General features: G+C 38.6%; 1 protein-coding gene across 8 annotated transcripts in view; it reads right to left on the reverse strand.

The window, feature by feature from the left end:
- DSE (dermatan sulfate epimerase) overlaps positions 1-22,321 on the reverse strand; it is a 69,991-nt gene that overhangs the window by 33,146 nt on the left and 14,524 nt on the right. For 4 of the 8 annotated variants that reach the window (XM_082475732.1, XM_082475734.1, XM_082475731.1 and 1 more), the window contains exon 2: positions 4,282-4,750. In XM_082475732.1, coding sequence (XP_082331858.1) covers positions 4,282-4,697 — 416 coding nt within the window. In that variant the 5' untranslated portion in view covers positions 4,698-4,750. Of the gene's footprint in view, positions 1-3,138; positions 3,237-4,281; positions 4,751-22,321 lie in introns of those variants that run through there. The other 4 variants (XM_082475736.1, XM_082475737.1, XM_082475735.1 and 1 more) reach the window with 4 other exon arrangements.

Here is a 22,321-nt window from a genome sequence, read left to right on the forward strand (position 1 = left end):
TTTTTAGAACTAAGAACAATTAAATTACTCTGTTACTTTTACTGTTATGAAGGATGTTATGAAGAATGCATGACATTAACAGAAGGCAGAAGAACAAAGGAGAGAGCTTCTGAGAGAGAATATGGGCATCTCCGCAAAAGCAGATACAGTATGTAGACATGTCTCATCTTTCTGTGGTGCCCAATCATCTGGGTACTCGCTGACACACAGAATTATAATGTCAAAAGAAGAAAGTTTTGCATGTTGTTATTTTTCAATCACCACCATCATCATTATCAATCTATGAGATTCCTTTTCCACTTTGTAGTACATTATATCAGATGAACACATAAGATCAGTATATCATTAGATAATATTTTCCACTTAAGTTTTCCAATGGCCCTAGACTCTAAAATAAGTGAATCTACAGGTGTGACCTTTTAGCTCTTTACTTACAAACTACTCAAGTGGTATATGTACAACTGATTCACTTTGCTGTACACCTGAAACTAACACAACACTATAAATAACTATACTACAATAAAAATTAAAAGAAAAAAACCCAAAAAACCCCCAAAATACTCAAATGAAATGAATCACATTAATAAATCTGTATGCATGTATATCTCAGATGTACTTCTTTTGAATACCAGACAAAAGACACATCACTGTTACTTTCCCCTAAGCCGTCATGACTGGTGTTACCATCAGATTCTTATATGCCAAAAAAAGGGCCCAGGGGAGCATTGCTGAAAGTTTTAATGGAATAAAGCCAAAGGAATATGTTATGAGTTAAACAGATGTTCTAGTTTTGAAAGCAATTTGGACAAAGATAAGTAAAATCGCCAAATAAATCCCAAACAAATACTATTTCCTTACAGCCTACATACACTAAATTATAAACTAAAGGATCTAAGTACTAAGCAAATATCAGTAACAATAATTATCATTATTCTCATTATTCTTATTTATTGAAGGCTTACAATTTGATAGGAACTGTGCTAAATACTTTACATTATCTCATTTAATCCTCAAATCTTTAAGTCATGAATAAAAACTAATAAGATACTTCAATAAAAATTATTTTAAAAATTTTTTAAATTTAAAAATAAATAAATAAATAAATTTAAAAATCCAGATAGTCTTGAATTCTGCTTAATTGAAAAACAAAAAACTAATGAACCCCTACTATTAAGTGATCCTTACACTTAATTCTGAGCAGAGAATATAGCCCTAGCTTAGGTTTCAAATACCCAATGTTTGCAGCCCTTACCCTAGGTGCAAATTTTAAACTTACTGGGCTATTTTTTTCATCACTGAATCCCCAGCACCTAGCATGGTACATGACATACAACAGATGCTCAATAAATGTTTGTTAATTGAATAAGTGAGTGGACACAATTTAGTCACTGGTTTTCAAAGGTGTAGAAAGGATCCTCACGGAATATGGCAAATGTATTAAGTCTGGTGAAGCCATTGTAGGAAGCTTTTTAAATTAATTAATTAATCAAATTAATTGATTAATTAATCAATATTAATTATTGCTCTCTTTTTTAATTACAAAATAATGGCTATATTTCACTGCACTGTACAATATATCCTTGCTGATTATTTATTTTATACATAGTATTTTTTTAAAAAAACATCTTTATTGGAGTATAATTGCTTTACAACAGTGTGTCAGTTTCTGCTTTATAACAAAGTGAATCAGTTATACATATATGTATGTCCCCATATCTCTTCCCTCTTGCATCTCCCTCCCTCCCTCCCTCCCACCCTCCCTATCCCACCCCTCTAGGTGGTCACAAAGCACCGAGCTGATCTCTCTGTGCTATGCGGCTGCTTCCCACTAGCTATCTATTTTATGTTTGGTAGTGTATATATGTCCATGCCACTCTCTCACTTTGTCCCAGCTTACCCTTCCCCCTCCCTGTATCCTCAAGTCCATTCTCTAGTAGGTCTAGTAGGTCTGCATCTTTATAAATAAGAGTCAGTCTTTTATTTTCCTCTGAAACCAAATATAGGTGAACTATGTCCTAAGACGATGACAATGACCACAATACACTTCTCTGGGCACAGTGGGGACATATGATTTTGTTGATTTAAATAGGAACAGTTGAACTACCAAAACATTTAGCAGTGTTCTAAGTTGTCAGAAAGTGATTGATTATATTCAACTACAATTTAATAAAAATTTAAGGGTCTAGGGGTTGGGTGTCGTTGCTCTTAAAAAGTTAAAATTTCCATAAAATCATTTAAAAGTACAACCTAGTAACAGTACTTGCCAAGACAAAAATGTTCCAGTAGCTCGACTTTTTATGCTAGGATCATTTCTGGAACTAGAAACCAGATGTAAAGGTAAATTCTCAATTTCTGACCTTCATCTTCTAAGAGGTCTAGGGAAAGAAGTCAACTGTTCAGCTCTATTAAATCACAGACTGGCTTTTGGATTACTGGATAACGGCATAGAGGTATACCTATTTTTATCAATACTGCCATGAACAAAGTACTAGTCCTCTAATAAGTTCCTACACAACTCCACAACCAGTAATTCTGAACTTGTAGAACCTATGAAAATGATCATTTTTATTTATTTTCCTCATCATAGGAGTCTAATCCTCTCTAATGACAGCATTCATTTAAGTTGGTATTTATATGCCTGAATGTTTTATATCATCATAATACAATTGCACTGGTCCTGTGAATTCTCTTAATGCAATTGTATTTGTACTAAAAAAATCTCCATTAAAAAGTGGTACTTCACAGTTAGCTACTCTTTCATGAAGTGAAACAGATGGCTCTCTGGAACATTTTCATCCGTATCTTATTCTGTCAAATTTCACTTATCTATCTAAAACAAAAAGGACTTTAAAAGTACCCTTATAGACAACAAAGGTTTTCTTCCCTAAAGTAAATATGGCTGCCACTTTTTAACTAACTGTACAATGTCAAGTGAGTAATTGTAACACTTGATAATAGAAACTTATAAGTCAAATATCCAATTTTCATACATCTTTATTTTCTTTCTTGGTGTCAGGAGTAGAATGAGGTTAGTCAACAACAGAAACTATGGCATACACGGCTCAGCTTTGAAACAAATCAAATAAAAAGGTTCTTTCCAACCTAAAATATTGTAAGCTTCAAAATGATTATACATACCTCATAACAAGCCTTAAAAAAATAAGCTCTGATACGGATTTAATGTCAACTCTTCCAAAATCTTTTTCGTTTAGAAATTCCAGAAACTCCTTCAAATTCTATAAGCAAACAACATTCTTTACCATATTGGCAGAAATTTAGGAAGTATTAAATTTACTTACCATACTGGGAGAATTCAGGAAGCTTGCAAGCTACCATCTATTCACCCTTATGATATCTGAGATGTAACTCTTCACAACATTAAATGCATCACTGATTTTTCTAAGCATTTAAAAATGAGCTCTCTCCAACCCTATGACAAGTATCAGCCTACGTAATTTTAAAAGGATATTTCATACAGTTTGTAATTTTTTTTAGTGTAATTGGACCATGTGTATTAAAACACAGTTTAAATAAGAATACCCACAGAATCCCTAGTTTAATTAATTCATCCCATACCTTTTGGAAGCAGGTAGACACATTAATTATACACAAATAAAATAAATTTAAGCTAATCAAGAAGAGACAGGAAGTTTGTTCTCAAATCTTGAACTTCTGAAAGTAAATTATTACATAATTAGAATTCCTCACACAATTATACCACAACATTGGTTTTCCTACAGGTTTGGGCAATTTGCTGGTTACTGGATAAGATCTTATTTATAAATTGTCAGTTACTCCTATCACACTTACTTTTGGCTCCTAATTGTCCTAAAATGCAAAGAAATCTTAATTGGCGGAAATCTCTTGCTGGCGAAAGGTTTTAACCACTTGGGGGTCAATCAGAACCTAAGGCCTGATGATGGTAATACAAGGCTGTTAAACAAGGGGGAAAGAAATCTCAACAATCAAGATGATACTATTTACTCAATGCAGCAAATTATTTTTTCTGTGGTTAGGTTCTACCTAAATATTTGTCTTCTAACTTTAAACATGGAAGTTACTACGTCTTTTGAAACTAGGGACCATTCGTAAGCCACTAACAACACAAATAACAAGTATCCTTTCCCCTTCACTCACACACACACACACACACACACACACACACACACACACACACACACAAGTATGTGAAAATCTGGCCTCTGAGAATTCATTGACTATGAATTCATTTTTTTAAATTGCAGAGTTTAATACAGTAAGAAGAAAAAGACAAAAATCTACCAACTAGGCTGAGCTGCCATCCTCTCCATGTAGTCTTTGGCCATATCTCGGGCTTCAATGTTCTCAGGATACAGCACGCAGAACATGGCCAAGGCCCCCAAGTTGTTGCCGTAAATTTCATTCCAGCGGGCGCTGTACTCCTTGGGATCCCAGGGAGGGAGGTACTCCAAGGGGCTGGACAGCATGGTGTGCACGGCCTCAGTGAGCCGGGCGGCAATGTGCTCGTGGGAGCTGGCAGCCCTGAGCTGGAGCTTGGCCACCTCTGCCCTGGAGAAGTACAGCATTGGATGGCTGTCGTAGTTGGCATTCATAAAGGGAATCATGACTTCTGGGTTCTCGTCGGTGACGTAGGCTGACACAAAGCAAAATAAATATATGAAAAACACACTGGGAGCCCCCCGTGTGTGAGTCCTCATCGTGGCATCAGATCTCCAAATCTCCAAGGCAGCCAAACCATCTTCGAAAGATCCTACAGGACGGAAAAGAGAAGAGGAGGATATGTCAACCAGGGGACCATGGTGAAGTAGGAAATACGTGGTAGGTAGTGACCTTGCTTACTATGAAAATTAAGCTTATGAATTTTTAGACTATTCAAAAATACAGCAAAAATTTGAACTAGGAAGAAACTAATCATTTAATTAAGTCATAAATTAATTACACATGATAACAACAGACATATTCATTGTGGAAAACAGAAACTTTGGACTTGGGAAAACAGTATAATATCTGCTCGAGTAGAGAAGAAAAACTCTTGTTGGCATTCTTCTCACATTTTATCACACAAAAAACGTTTTGATTTTATGGTATTTTTGGACATTAATATGAAAACCACAGTAACCAAAAGCTTGTGATGAAATATCGTCTGGGAATCTGAATGGACGTTAGGGGAAAAAAAAAATAAGAAAATCCTGTCTTAATACAGCCTCCTTCACTCTAAGTTCTCCCCTCTTCTCAGCATTCTGCATTCTGAACCAGGGATTAGGATCAATACATCTATATGAATGTGAGCAGACAAAACATTATGAGTAAGGCTAAATATTCTCTTTGTGTCAGCAGAAGGTGGGGACAACAAAAGCAGGGTAAACATCTGCTAAGCCCATGTGTTCCCTGGGCTGACATCGGCAGGCGTGCAGGGCAAGATCAGACACGGGGCTGCGGGGACTAGAGACTGACATGCCTTCATTCAGAAAATAAAATTCCAGAATTAAAAGGCTGAAAGAACACGTGTGCACTTTCCCCTTATTATTTGAAACTACTGTCTACTTTTTCATTTTGCATTCGGGATTTTGGTGTCATTCAGTAAGTCAGACATTTAAACCAAGCTCACAAATTTTCTTAACTGCTTAACTTTCTTGAAAATCCTTTTTTTCAGTGGCAGCTTTGCTCACAGGTTAGCAAGAATGTCTTTCAAAGTAGGAACATTAAAAAAAAAAAAAAGAAAGAAAGAAAGAAAACCCTCAGCCTGGTCTATGTCCCACATCTGGGATAAAGCAGGCATAAAATCCCCCAGAGGAAAGTCAGGGAATTCTTAAAATTCCTCAGAGGGGAAAGGTTATAGAAAGCAGACCAGAAAAAGACAGTTTTATGTAAATAATGAACAGTAGTTTTCAATTATTCAACGGAGAAACTGATGGAGAAAAATCAACCTCTCCAGCTGAACACAAACTATTTTTCCAAGGAAAATCTGCCTCATCACATTCAGAAGAAAGAAAACTAAGGATTTAACACACATTGGAGAACAATCCGTGTTCTCAACTTGGTCTACCTGCAAGAGAAAGGCAACATGGCATCACTTGTAGATGCTGCCATAATCTCTAGTATTCTTTGTATTTCTGAACATGCTTTAGACTACATATATAAAACTCAGTGGCAGTGATTTTGTGAAGCAGTTTAGATTTACTTCAAGAGTAGAACCTGTAATGAATAAAAACAATTAACATAGCCATGCTAAATAAAACATATAAAATAGAAATAACTCTTGGACTCTACCCGTATTGTGTCTAGCACCCAAATCTTCAAGGCAACTGGCTGCCTCCTTCAAGGTCAGAGAGCTGGCCCAGAGTCTTCTGTGGTTATGTCTGAGGAGGAGTGTGGTCTCTGGCAACACAGAGACATGGCTGAGTCTGAAGTAATGCTCAGTCTCCACTGCCCCCACCCTGAGGTCTATTTTTTGCTCTTTTCAGAGAACAAGTGTGCTAATTTTTTTTTTTTTAAGCCTGCATATATTAAATCCCCAAAGGTCTAAGACTGGATGCAGCCATCAATGCAATTAGCACTGTGGGGTGGGGGGGGGGGGTTGTAGGCACCCAGACTGAGGATGGCTTGGAAGTTTCTCCTTTAACTGACCTCTACGTGCATACAATAGAACTGAAGATCTTCTCTCAACTACTGGGTTTTTTGTTTGTTTGTTTGCTTGTTTGTTTTCCTTGTTTAAAAGGCTTTTAATATAAAGCAAATAATTTTTTGCCACATTGCCCAAACTTTTCATTATCAAATTGGCTGAGGCTTCTCAACGATTATCATTTCACAACAATATCTCCATTTTCACCTTCTTTAAATGAACTGGCCCAACAGATGTACCATTAAAACAGAGCTTCACCCTCAACATATGTTTAAGTTTGTATTCAAACAGTATGAAGAAAACAGGATCAGGGAATTCAGCCATAAAAGTGAATGGATTACTGATACATGCTACATCATGGATGCAACTAAGTGAAAGAAGTCAGACATGAAAGGCCACATATTGTATGGTTCCATTTATACGAAATGTCCAGCAGTGGCAAATCCATAGACACAGAAAATATTATACATTAGTGGTTGCCAGGGGTTTGGAAGAGAGGGAAATAGGGAATGACTGCTTAAAATGGGTGTAGGTTTCCTTTTGGAGTGATGAAAATGTTTTGCGTCAACTACTGGTTTTTAAGTGTGTAGCTCAAGTTCTAGGTGGGTAAGGGGGTGGCGTGGGTTATGGATGGATGGGTTGGAAGCTATGTGGAAACTAGAATCTCCATCTCAGATTCTGTACACACATTCCCTAAAAGGGGCTAAGGCTGATTTGTTTTATTCTCTTTCTCCTGCCTTATGCATATCACCCTCCTATCCAGGTCTGGAGTCACTGAGATAGAGATGCCTGCTCCACAGTGACCCTCCCAGTGCAGGACTGACTCAAGCTATGATCACAGCCACTTCTGCCACATTGCTTCCTGTTACATAGGACGCGCCTGAGGCTATTTAAACAAGAAGCGCTGCTCCTGAAGCACAGACCTCATTAAGATGTTGTTTTGGGAACCATGCCATCTCAATATGCCAACTGTTACCGAAGGTTCCCTAGTTACTGCTTCATAGTCACGTGAGGGTGTCAGGGCAGAAAGGCCTGAGTTACCGCACATTTAAAACATTCTTGTTGGAATACATGTGGGCCAGTGCAGAACCCACACAAATTCTGCTGAACAATCATCTACGAAGAATGAGAAGAGAAGACCATGGCACTCGAAGTGGCACAAATTGTGCTGCTTTCCTCATAGCATACACACAACAAGCCCAGCCTCCACTCTCTGTAAGTTCTTAATGCCTTTGCTGATCTACCTGAAGAGTTAACATCTCCTGTATTTGGCGGGTACCTGTACCACATCGGACTGTTTCAGCTGTTTATGCCACACCTCACAGAAGAGGGGACCACAGCTTCCTCCTTGCATCACAGGGATTAGCAGTGTGTGCCTGGCATGTAAAAGGCAGCTCACAGACGCTGGCTGAACTTGTGGGCCTAGGAGCTGATAGAGTGGATCTCATCACTGAAATGAGCAAGGAGAAACCTTATTCCTCCTTATTTGAAGCCAAAGCAAGTTTAGAATTTTTGAGAAAAAGTTTCTGCCAGGAAACGAACGGAGAAAAATACTCACGAGGCCTAGAAACTTCTGTAGCCAAAAACATATTCACTAGGTTTTGTTTGTTTTTCTTTTTTAACATCTTTATTGGAATATAATTGCTTTACAACAGTGTGTTAGTTTCGGCTTTATAACAAAGTGAATCAGATATACATATACATATATCCCCATATCTCCTCCCTCTTGCGTCTCCCTCCCACCCTCCCTATCCCACCCCTCTAGGTGGTCACAAAGCACCAAGCTGACCTCCCTGTGCTATGCGGCTGCTTCCCACTAGCTATTTATTTCATATTTGGTAGTATATATAAGTCCATGCAACTCTCTCACTGTGTCCCAGCTTATCCTTCCCCCTCCCTGTGTCAAGTCCATTCTCTATGTCTGCGTCTTTATTCCTGTCCTGCCCCTAGGTTCCTCAGAACCATTTTTTTTTTTTAGATTCCATATAGATGTGTTAGCATACGGTATTTGTTTTTCTCTTTCTGACTTACTTCACTCTGTATGACAGACTCTAGGTCCATCCACCTCACTAAAAATAACTCAATTTTGTTTCTTTTTATGGCTGAGTAATATTCTATTGTATATATGTGCCACATCTTCTTTATCCATTCATCTGTCAACGGACACTTAGGTTGCTTCCATGTCCTGGCAATTGTAAATAGAGCTGCAATGAACACTGTGGTACATGACTCTTTTTGAATTATGGTTTTCTCAGGGTATATGCCCAGTAGTGGGATTGCCGGGTCATAGGGTAGTTCTATTTTTAGTTTTTTAAGGACCTGCATACTATTCTCCATAGTGCCTGTATCAATTTACATTCCTACCAACAGTGCAAGAGGGTCCCCTTTTCTCCACACCCTCTCCAGCATTTATTGTTTGTAGATTTTTGGATGATGGCCATTCTGACTGGTGTGAGGTGACACCTCATTGTAGTTTTGATTTGCATTTCTCTAATGATTAGTGATGTTGAGCATCCTTTCATGTGTTTGTTGCCAATGTGTATATCTTCTTTGGAGAAATGTCTATTTAGGTCTTCGGCCCATTTTTGGATTGGGTTGTTCGTTTTTTTGTTATTGAGCTGCATGAGCTGCTTGTAAATCTTGGAGATTAATCCTTTGTCAGTTGCTTCATTTGCAAATATTTTCTCCCATTCTGAGGGTTGTCTTTTCGTCTTGTTTATGGTTTCCTTTGCTGTGCAAAAGCTTTTAAGTTTCATTAGATCCCATTTGTTTATTTTTGTTTTTATTTCCATTTCTCTAAATGGAGGAGGGTCAAAAGGATGTTGCTGTGATTTATGTCATACAGTGTTCTGCCTATGTTTTCCTCTAAGAGTTTTATAGTGTCTGGCCTTACATTTAGGTCTTTTTTTTTTTTTTTATAGGAAATTTGCATGGGGCAGCTTAATTTTTTTTTAATTAATTAATTAATTTATTTTATTTATGGCTGTGTTGGGTCTTCATTTCTGTGCGAGGGCTCTCCCCAGCTGTGGCAAGCTGGGGCCACTCTTCATCACGGTGCGTGGGCCTCTCACTATTGCGGCCTCTCCTGTTGCGGAGCACAGGCTCCAGACGCGCAGGCTCAGTAATTGTGGCTCACGGGCCCAGTCGCTCCGCGGCATGTGGGATCGTCCCAGACCAGGGCTCGAACCCGTGTCCCCTGCATTGGCAGGCAGATTCTCAACCACTGCACCACAGGGAAGCCCTACATTTAGGTCTTTAATCCATTTGGAGTTTATTTTTGTGTATGGTGTTAGGGAGTGTTCTAATTTCATTCCTTTACATGTAGCTGTCCAGTTTTCCCAGCACCGCTTATTGAAGAGGCTGTCTTTTCTTCATTGTATATTCTTGCCTCCTTTATCAAAAATAAGGTGACCATATGTGCATGGGTTTATCTCTGGGCTTTCTATCCTGTTCCATTGATCTATATTTCTGTTTTTGGGACAGTACCATACTGTCTTGATTACTGTAGCTTTGTAGTATAGTCTGACACCCAGGAGCCTGATACCTCCAGCTCCGTTTTTCTTTCTCAAGATTGCTTTGGCTATTCAGGGTTTTTTGTGTTTCCATACAAATTGTAAATTTTTTGTTCTAGTTCTGTGAAAAATGCCATTGGTAGTTTCATAGGGGTTGCATTGAATCTGTAGATTGCTTTGGGTAGCATAGTCATTTTCACAATGTGGATTCTTCCAATCCAAGAACATGGTATGTCTCTCCATCTGTTGGTATCATCTTTAATTTCTTTCATCAGTGTCTTATAGTTTTCTGCATACAGGTCTTTTGCCTCCTTAGGTAGGTTTATTCCTAGGTATTTTATTCTTTTTGTTGCAATGGTAAGTGGGAGTGTTTCCTTAATTTCTCTTTCAGATTTTTCATCATTAGTGTATAGGAACGCAAGAGATTTCTGTGCATTAATTAATTTGGTATCCTGCTACTTTACCAAATTCATTGATCAGCTCTAGGAGTTTTCTGGTAGCATCTTTAGGATTGTCTATGTATAGTATCATGTCATCTGCAAACAGTGACAGCTTTACTTTTCTTTTCCGATTTGGATTCCTTTTATTTCTTTTTCTTATCTGATTGCTGTGGCTAAAACTTCCAAAACTATGTTGAATAATAGTGGTGAGAGTGGACAACCTTGTCTTGTTCCTGATCTTAGTGGAAATGGTTTCGGTTTTTCACCATTGAGAATGATGTTAGCTGTGGGTTTGTCATATATGGCCTTTATTATATTGAGGTAAGTTCCCTCTATGCCTACTTTCTGGAGGGTTTTTATCATAAATGGGTGCTGAATTTTGTTGAGAGTTTTTTCTGCATCTGTTGAGATGATCATATGGTTTTTCTCCTTCAATTTGTTAATACGGTTTATCACATTGATTGATTTGCATATTATTCACTAGGTTTTCAAAAAAAAAAATGAAAGAGGTAAACAAATTAAACTTAACTAAAGTCTAACCCAAACTTGCTTTAGCCTGATCACCCAGAGGGAGACCTAATTCCCATCTACCATCTTAAATCTGTCTAGGAAATTTCATCAAAAAGCCCCTATATCCAGGCTTTGGGTTTGGGTTTCCCCTTTAACCTTCTACCTTCGGCATTCTGTATATCCTCTCTGTAAAGAGAAGAGCTAAAATTAGGTGGACAAAGCAACTGACAGAGGAATAATCTCCAAAATATACAAGCAGCTCATGCAGCTCAATATCAAAAAAACAAACAACCCAATCAAAAAATGGGCAGAAGACCTAAATAGACATTTCTCCAAAGAAGACACACAGATGGCCAACAAACACATGAAAAGATGCTCAACATCACTAATCATTAGAGAAATGCAAATAAAAATCACAATGAGGTAGTACCTCACGCCAGTCAGAATGGCCATCATCAAAAAAATCTACAAACAATAAATGCTGGAGAGGGTGTCGAGAAAAGGGAACCCTCTTGTACTCCTGGTGGGAATGTAAAGTGATACAGCCGCTATGGAGAACAGTATGGAGGATCCTTAAAAAACTAAAAATAGAATGACCATATGACTCAGCAATCCCACTACTGGGCATATACCCTGAGAAAGCCATAATTCAAAAAGATACATGTACCCCAATGTTCACTGCAACACTTTTTACAAGAGCCAGGACATGGAAGCAACCTAAATGTCCATCGACAGATGAATGGATAAAGAAGATGTCCTACATAGATACAATGGAATATTACTCAGCCATAAAAAGGAATGAAATTGGGTCATTTGTAGTGATGTGGATGAACCTAGAGTCTGTCATACAGAGTGAAGTAAGTCAGAAAGAGAAAAACAAATATTGTATATTAACGCATATATATGGAATCTAGAAAAATGGTACTGATGAACCTATTTGCAGGGCAGGAAAAAAGGCACAGACGTAGAGAACGGACTTGTGGACACGGGGGGAAGGGGAGGGTGGGATGAATTGAGAGAGTAGCATTGACATATATGCACAACTATGTGTAGTGGGAAGCTGCTGTATAGCACAGGGAGCTCAGCTTGGTGCTCTGTGATGACCTAGAGGGGTGGGATGGTTGGGTGGGGGAGTCGGGGGGGATTGGAGGGGGAGTCGGGGGGGTATTGGCGGGGTGGGAGGGCGGCTCAAGAGGGAGGGGATATATGTATACATATAGCTGATTCATTTTGTTGTACAGCAGAAACTAGCACAACATTGTAAAGCAAATATACTCCAATAAAAAAAATTAGGTGGACAGGTTTTATGCTAATTTTATGTACTTATTTCAATGCACATTAGAAAAAACTATCACATCAAACCTGAGATTTCAACAGATAAATTTCCTGTTTAAAATACATTTAAGTTTAAAAGTAATTTAAAAAGAAAAGTAAATGGATAAAGCAAAAACCGTTGAAGGTGGTGCCTGAATGACTAAAGTTAGGAAGATGCTGAAAATGGTGAGTGAAACAATGGCCATTAAAGGCTAATGAGTTTACCAAAATGACCAACCCTGACTCTCCGGCTCCCCCTACCACAACACACACACACACACACACACACACACACACACACACACCTTGCACAAATTAAGTCTGTACTTTCAGATGTCTGCAGATGATCTCTCAAGCCATTCTCCCCCTAGTTCGTTGTGCTGCAAACACAGCAGAGTGCTGCCACCTCCCTTAAAACTTTAAGCTGCCCTTGGGCCAGTTCAAGAGCATGGAACTCTCAATACGGCAAAATCGTGAGCTCCCCATAGCAGCTGCCTAAGAGTACCCAGTTTACCCATAATTCAATTCTCAGGATGGTTCTGAATGACCTTATTAAGCCTCATTTCCCCTAACAGTCTTTCTCTTCTCTTCTCCACTAGTTTTCCTAATCCAGTTTTCCTTCTTATTTTTTGGTCTCACTCTACACAGCTCAGAAAGCAAAACATTCCTAAATTTTGACCTAATCAATGAATACAGTATAGTCGAGATAATTCAGATAGCAATTTAATCACTTCTCTGCTTGCATGCCCTACATATATCTGCAACAGCTCAACTGGCATTACGCTAAGGCCAAGCCAAATAATGCAAAAAGGACTTAACAAACTGCCTGAATTCCAATTATCTTAAGTAGGTCCTCACAAAGCAACAATAAGCCTAAGGTTGTTTTGCTTTAATTCTGGCTCCAACAAGCCACTACAGCTATTATGATTGCTGACACACAGAGAAATTTTGTGTGAAACGCTCTTCACGTATTTGATCTTTCCCTTTACAATAACTCAATGTGGTAAAGCAGTATTAAGAGTTAATCTAACAACATCTTAGCATAAACTTCAGAGTCAGAAAAACAACCTCAGTCTCCTAAACCCTAAACCAAGGTTCTTTCCTTTAGCCAAATTGTTAACATTCAACAACATTAAAGGTTCCATTTTTGTCATCCTTACACAAAGAAAGCACAGAAAGAGTATGCTGAGAAGGATCAAGAACTGAAAGCTATACGAGTACATCGAGTTTCAAAAATGAAATGGGTTTCCAAATAGTCTGGGCGATTTATAAATGAAACATACAGTAGTACAAAAGTTCTTTCAATTCCTCTGGCTTTAGAAATATACAAAGTATAAGGATAGAAGTAAGAAATCACCCTATAGAAAGTAAACCATGTCCCAAATTAAGATGGATTAAAAAACCCCTTAAAATACGCGCCAAGTCTAAGGAGCACAGCATTATGATTAACATTATGGGCGTGGAGTTGGGCAGGCATGAGTATAAGTCCCAGCTCTGCTGTCTACTAGTTTTGATCAACTGAGTTCTGCTCTCGGAACCCCCATTCTCTCATCCGTAAAATGGTCCCAACTTCCTGAGGCAAAATAAATATTATGTGATGCACTCAGCATAGAACCTGACATGAAGAGCTTCATAAATATTTGTCATTTTTAATAAATGGGAAGAAGTTTCAGACATGCAAGATGATATTAACCTACCCATAAAATATTTTATTTGAAAGAAACTAAATATTATAGTAAAAGAATAAGAACTAAAGGTATCCACTGACTAGGGCAAGGTCATGCCACGTGTTAGAGACTTAGCTGAAACTAGAACACAAGGCTCCTGACTCTTTAAGGTATCATTCACAGTAAGCTCCACACTCACTAGACAGGAAAGCATATGACCCTTGAAATTTTTCAAGAATTTGTTGGGGGTTTTGCCCCCAAAGAAAAGCATAAACATTAAATAAACTATTATCTGAATTTGATTGCTTTCCAAGGCCAGTTATTTATTCTTGGTATACAAAAGGTGACTGCTGCTTACTGTATTCTTTGGAAAGAAAGGCCCAGTGATACAGTAAGTGCTGGGAAAAACAATCTCTGGCTGGGGAGCTGTTTCCTAGGAACAAGTTCATATTACGGAAGGAGTACATGAGTACTTGGAGGACATCTGCTGCCATTGCCAGAGATGATGATTTAACCTCAGTCCAGGCTCTGGTCTTGGGTCAGTCTATGTCATCAGCATCTCAGCTGATCATCCTAGGAGATGCTATCTGATGTTATAAAACTAAAACCCTCCTCCCCCCACATATATAAAACCAGAATGTCAGTGCACTCATTTATGAGAAATACAACTATCAAGCAGATTAGGAAATATTTTCTGGCTTCATTAGAAAAATACACAGGAAGTAAAATTATTAGATAATTGCCTGGTGTACAAGGAATCAGAACAAAGGCAGTGGGAAGGGCCCTGGGCCTGGAGCAACTCAACGAGTCGAGATCACCACCATAGCTGCCCTTGAAAGGAGTCTGTGTTGTCAGCATGTCACAAATGCCCCTGGGACATCATTAAAAATCAATGTCTAAAAATTGAATTGTAGTGAATATTTAGGAAAGAAGAGCAAAATGTATGCCCCCCACAGCTCCTGCCACCACCTCCACCAAGCTCAGCCCAACACCAGCTGTTATGGTTTGCCCAACCCAATGGATAGGCCCGGTAGTTAATAATATGACTAGGACAGCTAACCCTTCCACACTAGACCTGGATGTGCCCTTATCCATGAAGGGTTGAAACAGTCCAGCAGACCAGACAACTGAACGCCCCTGACACCGTACCCTCTGCCCTGGAAAATGTGCAGACCCTGCAGCAGTTAGCAACTACAACTCCTTCTTCTTCATGCTTCCAGTGAAACCCAAGTTCCCTCCCTCTATAGGCCTCCAATCAGGGTTTAGGCAAACCAATGGCCTAAGAGCACTAGTACATCCCAGCAGAGATACTTATTTTCTTCTCTGATCTATTTTAGGATTTAACTCTCAAAGAAACCTAATTCCAAGTATTTGAGAAACATCTTGTCATGGTCTCACACATACTACTTCCCTGTTTCCATATATTTTAAGTAACGGAATATACATGTGTTTAAAGTCCTCCTCACTTTTCTATTTCAATTTTATTAAAGGTATCATTAGGATAATTTTAATTATTTTTCCTCAATATCAAAATAAAGCCTTATATGTCCTTGGTAAATTTTTGTAGTGAAATGAATCTAACATTATTCTTAAATGTGTCAAATGTTAAGAAAACATATGGTTTTGGTACTATGCAATCATTCCCTAAAATTATACTCCCTGACGTGTAAAGCCTATGGACTCTGCCAAAAAAGAAAATTTTAAAAACCAAGGGCTCTTAATCAAAATGAAAGTTCTTTTTACTGAAGGCTTATTGTTTCCTTATTTAAGGGTGAAACGAAATACATCTCCCCCAAAAAAGTCATTTCCAAACAAAAGTCCACAATATGAAATTATAACATACGGAAGCCCAAAGAATTTACACACACTACTGAGGGAGTAATTATAACCCTGAACCCACACAGCAAAACCACACTGTGTATAATAATGGTGTTCACCACCTTTACACTCAACACCGGAGAAACTTTAGGTTAAGTTTTTAAGTTAAGTGCAGCTCTGTGTAGTCAAAGAACATTTCTACATTGTCCCCAGGAAAGTTGTGAAGATACCACATTTTCTCATAATATAATCTGAAGCTCACTTTTTTTCTACACCAACAACGATAACAGTATGACTTCTTTATATGAGAATAATTAATCTAAATTATGTTTTAAATGGTCAGAGATATTTTCTGGTGTCAAGTCTGAAGGCTCCATCTCCCACACACCAGACACTATCAACACTTGAATGAATAACTTAGTGGCTATCAAACTGAAGGCATAATTTAGGAGGAGAGTTTTGCCTGGTGCTCATTCCTACAAAACTAAAAACCATTAAGATCCAGCTTTTGAGAGAGTGGTTGTCCCACAGAAAGCAGAGAGGAAGTAAAATCCGTATCATTTTCATGGAGGCAGAGAGAGCAGGGTAGAGGTGGGGGGAAGGTCTACAAAGTCACTGATGAGACCAGTGGAGTACTGAATTTTGCCTGCAAAAAGGCTCAAAGACAAAATGAAATGGTTATACTTTATAAGACAAGCTATGAGTAAATTCTAGTTTATTTAGCAGTCTAACAATTGCATATCTTCTGAACGGTACTTCTTTGTTACAATTTTAATCAATTTTCTTAATGATGACATCGGACGATAATATCCTATTGTCTGAATTTTTTACTCTTATATTATTTTCAGACTAATTTAATGAGTGTATTTCTTTTTTGGTATTCTGAATCTTTTAAAAAGTAGTAACTTATGTGTATTAAGTTTTCCACTGCCTTGTTTTCCAGAATTGGAATATCAGTTCCCTATCGATATTGGGGGTAAGAGTTTCTTGTAAATATTAATTAACTCAGCTATGTATTGAGCAGCCATTAAATCCAGGAACTATATACTAGGCATGAGGATACAAAATGAAAATTCTTTCTTAGTCCAAAGCAATTTATTTAACTTATTGTACCTGGTCCCAAAAGACAAATAGCAATATTTTTATTTTTATTTTTTCAAAATTTTTCTAAATAGTGAGTAATGAAAGATTTTTCTAGAAGAGTCTGAAAAATCAGCTCTGGTTTTCTCAGCAATCACTTTAACCATGAAAACACTCTTTCCTGGCATTACTGACTAAAAATATAAAGCATGAAAAGATGAATAAAGATAATGAAGCCAAGAGCTAAATATAACCTTATACAGTTTCAAATAACAGTTAAACTAAACCACGAAATGCCCATGGAAACTAAAGTAAAATTTTTCTTCCTGCCATAGATTCATGAGGGCAGACCAGTGAGGTGGTTAGGAGCGCTGGCTCAGGGGTCAGAGTGGCTTTTTTCACCACTGTATGACTTTGGACAAGCTAACTCTCTAAACCTACTCCCTTACTTAAAATGAAGATAAAAATGGTATTTGTCTCACAGACTGCTTGGGGGATTAAATGACATAACACCTATAAAGTACTTAACGCTTTCTGGTAAGTGTTCCCCCAAATGCTGGTTCTCATCATTCACCTCTGAACCTGATTAGCAATTGAGGGCACAAGCTGGAGCCAGACTTCCAGAGTTTGAAACCCAGCACCACCACATTCTTAGCTATGTTCCTGTTTCCTCCTCTGTAAAACGGATAAAATAATACCTTCCTCACAGGGTTTCTGTGATCTTAAATTAGCTTCAAGCATTAAAAGGGTGCCTGGGATTTAGAAAGAGTTCAACAAATGCTAGCCGTTGTCATCACCTTGTCAACGAGAACACCAAAGTCAGTCCACATAAGAGGAAGTGTGCCATGACACCACGAAGAAGTGCTCACAAACTATCACTCACAGAAAGTTATTTTTAAAATAGGTACAATGCACCGGGTACTCAGAACCTTGCAGATTCTTCAAGAGCCTAAAAATATCAAATACTCTGACAGATATAAAGTATTTGATGCCAAGAAGTTGGTCCTTCTTCCTGCACAACTGCACATTTGTAACTTTCAAGGCTACACATTCCATGTAACTGAACACATCTGAGGAGAAGTTTCCACATTTAATACTATTTCTTCACCAACCAAATTTTATATACAGAGATAAAGCTTACTGATACACCATACTGATATATATGTGTTTACACAGTCAGAAAAATATCCTAAACATAGAAACAACAGTCTTGGTGAAATTTAAAGATGAAAAAATTACTTCTGAACTTAAAATTTTTAAAATCTTATGTTTGATTGAAATATATTTTCTACTTCCCATAAATGATATCATACATTAGTTTTCAGTTGGTACTGTAATTCTTTCAATTTGTGAATATAAGTGCCTTTAATTCTGTAACCAAATCTCCCTTTGATTCTGAGATATGTTGACTTCTTTTCTTACCAGTTGTGATGGTTAATTTTATGTGTCAACTTGACTGGCCAAAGAGTGCCCAGATACTTGGTTAAACATTATTTCTGGTTGTGTCTGTGAAAAGGTTTCCTGAAGAGGTTAGCGTTAGAAGCAGTAGCCTGAGTAAAGCAGATTGCTCTGATATGGGTGAGCCTCATTCAATCCATTGAGGGTCTGAATAGAACAAAAAGGCGGAGGAAGGGAGAGTTCCCCCCCTCCTTTCTCTCTCTCTCTCTCTCCCTCCCACCCCTCTCCTCCTTTCTCCCTCTTTCTTTGCCTGACTGATGAGCTGGGACATCATCCCCTCCTGCCCTTAGATTGGGACTTACACCACCAACTTTCCTGGGTTCCAGCTTGCAGACAGTAGATCGGCCTCCATAGTTTCATGAGTCAATTCCTCTGCCTCAACTTCAACTTCCAGGCTACGTTCCTCCTTTCCACCTCTTTCCTGATCCCAATCAATACCATATAATTGCAGGTCAGTTCCTCTATTCTCCTAGCCCAGCATCTGCAAACTTATGTGGGATGTGTCATGACATCAATTATACATTTTCAGGCAAAGTACCACAAAACACGTTTTAACCTCTCATCTATAATCTACTCTGGTTCACTCATTTACAAATTTAGCTAAAACTATGTATACTTGGGGTATGTCCTTATATCATCCCCTCCAGCATCAGGTCCTGTAAATTTACCCTCTAATGATAATGACTCTAAGAAGCACTAATACCATGTTCAAAGCCCTACCAAGCTATGCCGGAAAGGCATTAACTCAAAACCTACACATTTCCAAGAAAGGCCTGTCTTCAGGACTAACCCTTGTCTGGCTCATGGGAGATGAGCTCTGAGCCCTTGTAATATTCTATGTGATAAGAGGGTTTTTTTGCATGCCTGAGGCCTTGGGCCATGTGGTACCAGTATGATCAGATAGTTTATACTAACAATGTGATTCATGACAAACTCGTGTCTTTGCTCTGGGGGGCTAGAATCTGAATATCTGAAGTCATTCATATAGGCGCTACGTGTTTACACGACTGAACCCCAATAAAAGCCCTGGACACCAAGGCTCGGGTGAGCCTCCCTGGCTGGCAAAGCTTTGCACGTGTTGTCACACATTGTTGGTGGGAGTGCAACTTCATTAGGACAGGATACTGGAAGCCAGTGCCTGTCTCTCCCAGACTTAGCCCCATGCACCTTTCCCCTTTGCTGATTTCAATCTCTATCCGTTGGCTGTTTTAAACTATAACCTGATTTTAACAGTTTTTTGAGTCCTTCTAGTGAATCACTGAGCCCAACACTGGTCTTGGGGACTCCCTGATCTCCTTTTAGTTCAGTCATCTAAATTCCTGTTAGAATTCTGAGAGTCTCGTCATAACTCTTTGTCCCATTAGACAAGAAAATGTCATGATACTTTTCACCAAATCTTTTTCTTTACTCAACTTCTATTATTTTTCCATCTTCAACCCAGCAAAATGACTCTGTCCAAGGATGTTGCTGTTAAAGCAAAGGACACAGCAGGATATACTGGACTCAGAAACTGCTTAAAAGCTTTAGATATTGTCTAAAAATGAAATACATGATGTTAGGCAAAAAGCTTAAAAGCCTTTCATTGGAAAGTAATTTGCTGGCATTAAACATACAATTCCAGTTCATTTGATTAAAATTAAACTTTCATTTATTGCATGGGTACATATGGAGTGATGCTTTTATCACAACACACAAGCTCTTTTTCATTTCTTACTTATATTCAAGCATTCTTCCATTTTTTAATCTTCAAATACTCACCAATGATAAATTTTACTTTTTTTGTTGTTGCCTTTCACATTCTCAAACATTTTTATGTGTACTTTTGTTGATTCTAATTTTTATCTCAGATCATAGTTCTTTAGAATCAAAATCCCTGAGTACTTTCCAAATGTCCTCCTATGAATCATAATCAAAACTCAGAATACCACAGACTTGGTTTGTCAAACAATGACACAGAGATGTAATTAACCCAAAGATGCAGGCACTGCCGTCTCAGACTTCCCCATCTCAGTCTCAGTTACTGGCAACCAATCAGGCCCAAACTACCCCTCCTTCCCTACCCTGCTCTGTCTCCATATTCAAACCATCAGCAAATTAGGTTGGCTCCATTCTCAAAATACATCCAGAATCCAGCTATTTTTGCCACCACCATAACAGCCTAAGCCACATCATGCCTTGCCCAAATTATTGCAATAGCTTCCAAACTAGTCTCCCTGCCTTCACCCTCATCTCCAGTAGACATCCTCAACATGGGAACCAGAGCCATCATGTTCAACCATAACTCAGATTATGTCACCACTCTGTTTAAAACCCTCCAGTGGTTTCCCATCTCATTCAGAGTCACCACCAAAGTACCGACAATAGCTCTCAAGTCATTACATGGCCTGGCTGTGTTATCTCTGCCTTCACATCCTACAGCTCTCCCCACTCTTTCCCCATTCTAGCCAGGTGGCCTCTTTGCTATTCTTATACACACGGGGTGTGCTCCCTCCTCAGCACCTGTGTGCTTGTTCTTTCTGCCTGGCATGCTTCCCCCAGACATCCACATAGCTTGCTCCCTCACCTCCTTTACGTATTTGCTCAACTGCCCCTTTCTCAGTGAGGCTGGACGTGACCATCTTATTTAAGTTACATTCTTACCACGCACGACCACCACCGTTCCCTAACTCCCTCCGGGGTTTTATTTTTCTTCATGGCACTTACAACCCTTTAATCTATCACACAATTTACTTATTTCTTTTGTGTGCCTGGCTCCCCCTTCTAGATTGTAAGCTCCGTGAGGGCACTTTGCTTTCTGCTATATCCCCAACATCTAAGAGTGCCCAGCACTTAAGAAACAGAATATTTATTGAATAGATGAATTTAATGAATGTGTTAAGATGTAAACCTTTAAATATTCAGAGATAACTATACATATAGTTAGATAGCTATATAACTACATAAAAAGAAGCAATAAAAATCTTTTGTGTACCAAGATAAACATTTTAGAGGTAAACTATACTACAATGCTTGAACCTTTGAAGCTTGCTGAGGGCGATTCTTATGGAGTTTACTGAGAGCTGCCCCCTGCCCAGTGCCCTCCCAACCCTTGCTTAGGCACAAAGCTCCACGTCCACCCTCAGGTGCGGCTGGCTCCTGTATCCCCGAGCCTGCCATGCCCTTGTCAATGTGCCTGGCCCGCCTCTGACCACAATCCACTCCCTGAGCATCCCTTGCTGTTTCCCAGCATTCCATGAGTGGTTTTCATGGGTTTTCTCAGGGTCTTTCCTAAATGCCACCTCAAAACTTTCAGCCCCTCTTGCACAGGATTAGACATCCCGTCCCTCCCCTCTCTCCTCAAGCCCAGACTGGCCAGGCCTCCCTTTCTGCGGGATAACTATTTCGGGGCTAAGACTTTTACTGAGGTTCTTCTGTTTTCAAATTTAAAGTGATTCCCTTCATGTCCCCACTTTTAACCACATTCCCAAAGATTATCATCATTATTTAACGGTTTGGTTTAAGCGTTTTATTAGTGCTATTATTTGGAAATTTTTTAAAAATCCTCTGTACTGCCAACATTTCTTTTATGTAGAGATGCCAAAATAATAAGGATACTTTCCAATGAATTATTCTTCCTTTCACACCTACACTATTCCTATTATCCTGTGCTAAAAACTTCTTATGATGAGCTTTTATATATCTGTCTATAAAATGTTACTAGTTGAGAAACAATTTTTAAGGAAAAGCTTTACTAGACTGCTGGAGACCATGTATGCTGTGCAGAACAAGACAATAATTTCTGAACTGATGGTCACAGATCCACAGGCCAAAAAACATGCTCCTGCCAGAAGCACCCCAATTCAGAGCCTGAAATGCCAGATATTTAATATTTGTGTCTGTGTGTATATTCAAGGTCATGAA

This window comes from Balaenoptera physalus (genome assembly GCF_965194825.1).
Source record: "Balaenoptera physalus genome assembly, chromosome: 9".
Lineage (NCBI taxonomy): Eukaryota > Metazoa > Chordata > Mammalia > Artiodactyla > Balaenopteridae > Balaenoptera > Balaenoptera physalus.